We start from the raw sequence: 8907 nt of genomic DNA, 5'->3' as shown, positions 1-8907 counted from the left end.
ACATTACACTAGTAAGAAAACAGGTTTTCAACCTTATCAATTGATAATTAAATATTATTAGGCTTTTCCTAAATTGCCATCATATAGTTTCAAAATGAAATTTAACAAAAGTGGAAATATTATATTAGTATGAATAATAAGAATATGATAACACTAATATATAAAGTAAATTGAGATTTTGAATTTGTATACATGAAATTTTCCAAAGTTTATGACATTTGATAATTTATAATGGAATATATGTTTCTATGTCAAGTTTTGTAATAGTCAAATCAAGTAAAATAATTATAGAAGTTCATACCCCAATTTAACAGAACAGAAAGAGGCATATAGAACAGAAAGTTAATTCAACAGAGCAAAATGTATATTTTGTAATAAATATTTATTTCAAACAATCATATTCACTATATATGGGAATACACAGTATTCAGTGATAAATATTTGTTCTGAAGCCCATACAATATACATATATATGCGTACATAAATTATTAAATAGTTATTTTATTCACAGAACTATGCAAATTACAATAAAGTGATTGATATTTTACAAATACTGAACTCTTACAAAGAAGATGGGCTTCAATAAAATTCCATTTGTTACAATCAAATTACCAAAATACTTCTTAAACACTTTTAAAAGTGATTTATAAAAAACATATATATATATATATGTAGATATCTGTTGTCACATTCAGCAATTTAGTTCCAATGATAAAACTAATTTATATAAAGTATTGCAATTCATACAAAATTTAAATAATTAAGTTAAAGAAAAATATTATTCCTCATAGATATTTATGAGTTGTTACCAACTTTCAAATACATCATCTGAATTTTTGTGATAGCTCTGAATATTAGAAAGTTCTAAATATTATCAAATTCTTTTGCCCTTTGTAATGTTGTGCCAGCCCTGTTCATGTCACAGGAATTTTCTTTTTAGAATTATACAATTATTATTTGTTTCTTCCTTTTATTGTTTATATAAAGTTCTATATATAAATTGAAACATGAAATAATATTTTAAAAATATCATACCCTCAGAAATATAATTTTAATATATATAGTTCATTTTTGAAACACTTACATTTTAAATTCTCTAATAATTATTTTCTCTAAAAATTCAAATTGATAGCACAGGAAAGGAAGTTACATAATATATCATTATTTCAAGTTAAATAATCATGAAGATTATTTCAATGCATTTAAAAATGATTGCTTATTCAAGCAAAATTCAATCTGAATTGCCAGCAATATACATAATAAATTATACAGATAAGTACATAGTAAATGATGTTTAAACCTGAAAAATTACTCAGTTTTATGTAGTTCATTTATCATCATATGATATGTTGAAAAACATATTGCATCATTTGTTAATAATATGATTGATCATAACTTTACATATACTACCAAGTTGAGGTAAACCTTAATTGAAGGGGTAAAAATAGAAACTGGAACAGTAGGCAGTAATAATGAGAAATGACTGCGAGTATGAAAGATTCAAGTTTCTTGACTTGTAGATTCTTCAGTCTGACTCTACATGTCTAACATGAAAATTGACTACATACTCAGAATTAGTCCTTTGAACACTAATAGCAAATGGATCGAAGGGATGAAAAGTAAAGGCAACCAATCTTCTTGCAGAAACAGGATGATTTTTTCCATGGACACCAGCATATATTTTAAATCTCAATAGTCCAGAATCTCTGGCATAAAAGCGAATAGGCTGGTCACCACATGCTTTTGGCCTTTCCATAACTGATACCCATTTGTCATCATAGCTAAATAAAGCCAAGTCAAGATATGGACTGACACTATAAGATTGTGAACTAATAGGCAATTGAGCTAGAAGACGTTTTACTGCTTCTGTTTGACCACCAAATCTTGCATTTATAATAGTTTGTTGGAATCTGTGCTGTAAAGTTCTAGCATATGTATTATTGGATGGAGAACAAGACAGTTGTGTTGGCGCTTGTAATGCAGCATTTCGGAAGTAATCACAAAAGCTTTCAAAGATGTTCAATAATTTCTCAGAAGTGTTTTCATAAACAGCTAATACTTCAGTAGTGACCATGTTATAAACTACAAAAAAGGATGGTTGTGCATTGGGGTCAGGCAGTCGAAGAGTTATGACATCCTCACTTGCATATTTAATTAGAAGGTGAGATTTATCAATTAACTGCATTTTCCACATTCTGAGTTGACAAAAATGCTCAAAATTTTGGTAGTATTCACAAAGAGGTTTGGGAGAATCTTTATTTTTACATTCTTCAACAGCCCTTTTATACAAAAATACAAGAATTCTATGTTTTAGGGCATTAATAGAAGTTTCACGATAAGGTTTAAATGGTGTTTTGCAAGGTTCCCATTCTGGATATCTTACACTTGACAAATATAGTTCATCATCTTCATAGCAAAATCGGCCAATGTTACGAACATTAATAAAAGTGCCATTATCTTTTACTTGAAACACATGAATTGTCTGATGCTGAACTGACAAAACACATAGGAAATCATGATATAAATATAAACCTTGGTTGTGAGAAAGAAAAATTTTATCTGTTTTAAATGTACGTCTATCACAGAGAATTCCATTTTTCATATCAATTAAATGTAAAGTATAATTTTCTAAATATGATCTTGGATTCGGAGATACTGATTCATTATTTCTATAAATTTCAAAAAAGGGTGGCATATTATCATCACTGATATATGCAGCAGAACCAACAATAATGTGATTGCCATCATCAGTAAATAAACTACATTCTCTGTTTAATTGCTCATCATTCACTGCCACATTGACAGTATGTTTCAATTTGAAAAATTGTTCAAATATTTTTGAACGAATACCTCGATGATCAGGATCATTTGCATTAGGTTGTCCAACACATAATTTACTCAGTAATGTTTCACCTGCTGCAGGGCCTTTATATTCATAGATTTCAATCGAGGTTTGATCTAATGAAAATGCAACAAAATGTTGACCATCAGGGGAAAATTTCCGCAAGAAACATGGAGGTTTTTCAATATCAACCACTGTACAATTCGGAACAATATTTTGATGAAACTGTCGCACGGCATAATGTGAAGAAACTGATTGTTTCACAAAATGTGTTTCGCGTTTTATTAGTCTCGCGACAATGTTTTGATTAGGTATTTTACGGCGGTAAATTTTATTTTTATTATTATTAAAGTAATAATTACAATTTGGATTATGTAGAGTACCGTAATCCGGTTTAGTCACATTGTTATCTTGAGACCGGCATTTATTAACAACAATATGTAATTCTCGATTGTCCTGTTTTGAAGCGATATTCATATTTATCTTTTAAGCTGACGTCTCAGCAGATTATAAAATAAGAATTCAAATATCAACAACTATAAGATTTTAAGAATAAATATAGAATAAGATACATCAAAACAAAAATATTTACAAGGTGATAATCTTTCCTAGACAAGAATAGTAAGAGCAATCCAAAACAATGTAAACGAAACTTCAAAACTTTTTTCCCCCAGTTTTTTGTTTTGTATTTGTTTTGTTTAATGAAAGTAACAGTTACAGTTAAAATGTCTTTATTCAAATCTTGATGCTTCATAACTTCTCTAATACGAAAGGAAAAAATTTTAAAAACTGATATGCAAGAGATATTTTTTGAACAGATTAATAATCTATTGAATTTTGAAGTATTTTTGACCAGTGCATTTTATCTGTTCAAATTCAGTTATAAACTTGGCATTATTTTGTTTCATAAATTCGCAGGATCAAGGAAGTGTTGCCGTAATAAATAAATAAATAAAACTAGGAACAACAACATAGAGATGCATAATCCACGATTTTTTGAATAACAAATAATATTGCTACTGTTATTTTTAAATATGCGTTCCAAATATCTGTTATTTCAATCATATTATTAATTAAAAATTATTACTTAATATTAAATATAAAATTTATTAATTGTAATTAATACTTAATTTACTAATTTAATTAACGTGTGATTGAATTAATTTATCTGTTTCAGCTTACTTCTTAATTTTTTTTCTCAAAACTATTTATTTAATTTATTTATTAGAGTGAACCATTTTCTGGAAAATATGTTAAAAATATATGTCATTTCTTTAAAATGTTTACTTTTGTCCTATATCCCAGCAATAAATGGCGCCAGCAGTAAACAGAGTACATGTAATCAAAGTCAATCATGTCACGAGCAATAAAAAATGATCTGTATGGAATAGTGCATCATCAAATATGAATATCGGTCACTCACGTAAAGTGGAGCGGTGACTTCGCACTTTCCAGTGAAGCCTCGCACTTTCCGGTGAAATCCCCACTGCGATAAATTTCAGTGATGTGCAATTCAATGATACGATAAGATAATTCCAATAACCGGTCCGTTCACTTTTCAATCCAATCACAGATTTCTTTCGAGAGCTTCCATTGGACATATCGTATCGTCACCGCTCCGGCAAATTTCAGTGATATCGTATCGATTGTTAGTTTCTATCGTGATCCAAAACTTGTAATCGAAATATCGTCAGTAAGATCGTATAAAGGATTTGAAAATCACACCCCTCTTTGAAAAGTATTGATCACTTGTATTTGTGACTTTTTGATATTGGTTACGTAATAACCGCTCTGAAAATATTCGTCATCCCTACAACAACAACAGCAAAAAAAAAAAACACACACACACACACACTTGAATGGAAGATTGAAGATACATCTATCACCATGCTTGGTATTTTATTTAAATAGAGAAATTATTTTGAAAGTGTCTTTGGACTTAATGGGACAGACATTGCATTGTGCACTCTTCCAATGTGAAATTTCAAATAAATTTTGTTGTTATATGATGGACAGAAACAACTCGACTCAATTTTCAGTTTCTACTATTCATTCTGATGACAAATCGTTCATCTATTCATCTGCTCTTATAAATAGTTTATTATTATTTGTAAATAAAATACGTATTGTTCTTATAAATTAACAATTTGAATATATACAACACCAACTTCTCAGTCTCTTTTCTTGTTTTGAAAGAAAAGGTAAGATTATCTGCTTTATTCCTGTTTACTTTTTGAAGCTTCAAAGTTTTATAAACTGAATCCCGCAGGCTTTAGTGTTTCAGACATAACTTTGTAAAATGATTGTACAATAATGCAAGATTCGACAACCATTAAAATACATCCTGGTTGATAAAAAACTTCTTTCAAAGTAGACATTTAGCAACCAATTTATTATTCGTATAGGCTAAAGACAATATGAAGAGATTAACATTATTGCATAAAACAGACATCCAAAAATATTCAAATTCCCCGAACAAATCCTTTTCTTGAACAAAATTATACTAAACAACATATCACTCTACTATATTTCTAATATAAAACTCACAAGACAAAGTAAAATTATCATCGCAATATCGAATCCCGTATACGCCGCTCAATATTGTTCTTATCAATTATCAATTTGAATATATACAACACCAAATTCTTCTCAATCTTTTTTCTTATTTTGAAAGAAAAGGTAAGAAAATCTGCTCTATTATAGTTTGGACAAATTCCTTGATCCTCCCGTTTCTGCAGCTACCTGTGGCCTAATTCAATGCGATTCCTTTTGAATGCATTTTCTTTCTTGTTAGTGTTTTTCTGTTTATTTTTTCAAACAAGAAAAAGTGTTTATTTTTTCAAATTTTGGGTTCGAATTTATGAACCTCTTTTTTAAATCATAGTGTTTCTATTCCTTTTTTGCCGCAATCTGAGCATCTTATCTTTAATTATATTAAAGCGCCTATTTGATTTTTTTTTTTTTTTTTTTTTGCAGCGGAATTGTTAAAGATTTGAAAAGGAAAAAAACATTTCCTTTTTGGGTTTTACAGGATACATTTTTATCCGAAATAAAAACCTTAATACTTTTTAAACAAAATATTCTTCTGCACCCTCAGATAAAATTTACCAGATGAGAGTTTTGTATTACAGATTCCTGCAAATATGTTAGCTAAATAATTCCCAATAACTCCAAAGAAGACATGAATTTAGAATTTTCGGCAGATGAGGTTCAGTTTCAGGGAACTGAATTTAATATTTTCAACTTATATGTTTTATAAAGTTTAGATATATAATAAGCAAAACACTTTTTTTGAATATTTGTCTCGGCCTATTTTTATTTTTGGCGATTCTAATTTTCAGTACACTCTTTGAAGAGGGTCCTATACATCAGTCCTAAATAACAATGTCCTTGATTAGCTAATTACTTCACGCTATATAATTCTTAATGCAACTGTTCCCACGTACCCCCCATCCCCATAATTCCCACGTCCCCATAATTACCATTATATCTTTTTTCCGCTGATATTTAAAATAAAATCACTTGATACGTATTAGAATTAGGGATCACGAATATCTTATGAGCGGTTATTACGTAACCAATATCATAAAGTCACAAATACCAGTGATCAATACTTTTCTTTGAGGGGTTTGATTCAAATCCTTGATACGACCTTACTAGTGATATTTCGATAACAGGTTTTGGATCACGATAGAAAATAACAATCGATACGATATGGCCAATGGAAGCTCTCGAACAAAACAGAAAAGGAGAAATATGTGAATGGGTTGAAAAGTGAACGGACTGGTTATTCTTTCCAATTCCATTCATCACTGAAATTTATCGGAGCGGTGATTTCACTGGAAAGTGTGAAGTCGCCGCTCCCTTCATGAGAGTGACCTTGACTTTCCAGATTCGCATTTGATGATGCACTATTCCATACAAATAATTTTTAATTGCTTGTGACATGACTTTGCATATATTCTGTTTACTGATGGCACCATCTGTTGGTAGAATATAGAACTAAAGTAAACATTTTAAAGAAATGACATATATATTTAATTCAAATTTTTTAGAAAATGGTTTACTCCAATAAAGAAATTAAATAAATAGTTTTGAAAAAAATTAAATTTAAGAATTAAGCTGAAATAGATAAATTAATTCAATCACACGTTACTTAAATTAGTAAATTAAGTATTAATTACAATTAATGAATTTTATATTTAATACCAAGTAATAATTTTTAATTAATAATATGATTGAAATAACATATATTTGGAACAAATATTTAAAAATAACAATAGAAAAATTATTTGTTATTCAAAAAATCGTGGATTATGCATCTCTAATTGGAATCAACTTTCGATAGCAATTACAATCTATTATTGCTTACTGGTTAGCATTAGAAAGCAACAGTCGTAGTTTGAAAATAATTCGGAGATCGCGAATTATGCAACAAACCCATGAAATATTTAATAATGCCAACCAGTTTTTCATAAACCAAAGAACGGTGAATGTCAGGAAGATAATAATCCAAAATACTCTTTTTTAATTTTTATCGCGTAGAATTTATACGACTTAAAATTGTGAAAAATTCTTGCCATTCCGCTATTCTTGCGGTAATTATGAAAAAGTAATCATACATGTTCATAAAAAAATGACCATTTTTGTGACTGACTCTATACAGTACAAAAAGTTCGCAATTTGCTTAAGTTATCATGTTAAAAAGACAAAGAGAACAGTAGAGAAAAATCTGCAATATATCTCGCAATCCAAAAATGTGTATTAAAATTTTAAACATATTTCCGAATCTCACGAATCCGAATTCCAAATTCAACACCATTGTTTTAAAAAGCAATAGCCATTTTTGTGATTCAGCATATCAAAGTGAATTATTTGTTAATAACTATTCGAATAAGTTACAAATATTGAACATATTCCCCTGAATTTTTCTGGAAAAGTCTATTGGCTTATTTGATCAAGTACTTTTTTAGGCTGTCAAAAAATTAATATGGAATGTAAATTTTTTTTAAAAAAATATTTCGCATTCTTATTTGATGCGACTGAAAGACGTGACTTTAATTGAACCAGTTTATTACATATTACTGTGAATGCTAATTAAAAGTGAGCAAAAAGTGAAAAGAAATAAAGGGGAAGTGGAAATTCCCCTTCTGAGTTGATATCTAAAGAAATTAATTTTTTTAAATATCAAATAGAACATTGGCAAAATCACACGATTGAGTGTTTTGATAGACGAGTTCAATTTCACCATAACATTAAAAATCAATTGTGTACGAAATCATATTTAAACTAGTGTGAATGGTAGTCCCCAAAGTTTCTCTCATCTGCTCTTATAAACTTGTCATACCAGAGAAAGCTTTGTATGACATTGGCATACAATAATTACGAAACAGGAATTTTTGGCATGAGCTTAGTATTTTTAACGAATCCACCACTTCAACTTTGGCGAATTCTTTTGGCAATTAATCCTTGGCATACGTTTTAATAGTATCTGAAAATCGAATGTGTGCTTTAGACACATTTTTCACAATCGATTGGAACAAAGATTTGATACAAAATTGAACTTGTAGCCACAAAATCCAATACTTAATTCGATATATTTAAGTCATTGCGTTTTTCAATTATCACGTTAACATGTTTCTGAAAGTGCAAACCCTTGACATTCAACGCTTTGTTGGTTTTGTTTCAAGCTCTGACAGGTATCTACATATTTGTCACAGACAGACGAACACTTTCCAAAAATATGTTTTTCGAATTCAGGGAGATCTGAAACGTGGAGTATCGTCAAAATCTTGAGTTCAAATTTTTGGACGATTACTAATTTTCTTTATATTATGTATATCAGAAAGTAAACACTGTACAGATGTGAAACTGATGTCATTAAATAATATTTTTTTTTAAATTTTAAGGTAATTCAAAAGTCATTTTGTGAAATAATAGTTTTGGATAATATGAATATCGATTTCAATAAGCAAGTCATAGTATGTATTCTTCTAGCAACGATTAAGCCTATCTTAACTTTCGTTAAATTTTTTTGATGTCTATTTCTATAATTTTGATTTCTT

The 8907-nt window shown here is 29.0% G+C and overlaps 1 protein-coding gene across 1 annotated transcript; it reads right to left on the bottom strand.

Moving 5' to 3' along the window:
* Positions 1-1186: 1186 nt before the first annotated feature.
* LOC129967107 (DET1 homolog) lies at positions 1187-3522 on the bottom strand. The gene has a single exon (XM_056081782.1). The coding sequence runs from the start codon at positions 3317-3319 to the stop codon at positions 1526-1528; it is 1794 nt and encodes a 597-aa protein (XP_055937757.1). The 5' UTR covers positions 3320-3522; the 3' UTR covers positions 1187-1525.
* Positions 3523-8907: the final 5385 nt, after the last annotated feature.

This window comes from Argiope bruennichi, chromosome 4 (genome assembly GCF_947563725.1).
Source record: "Argiope bruennichi chromosome 4, qqArgBrue1.1, whole genome shotgun sequence".
In the NCBI taxonomy this organism is placed as follows: Eukaryota; Metazoa; Arthropoda; class Arachnida; order Araneae; family Araneidae; genus Argiope; species Argiope bruennichi.
This window is presented reverse-complemented; position numbering and strand designations above follow the sequence as displayed.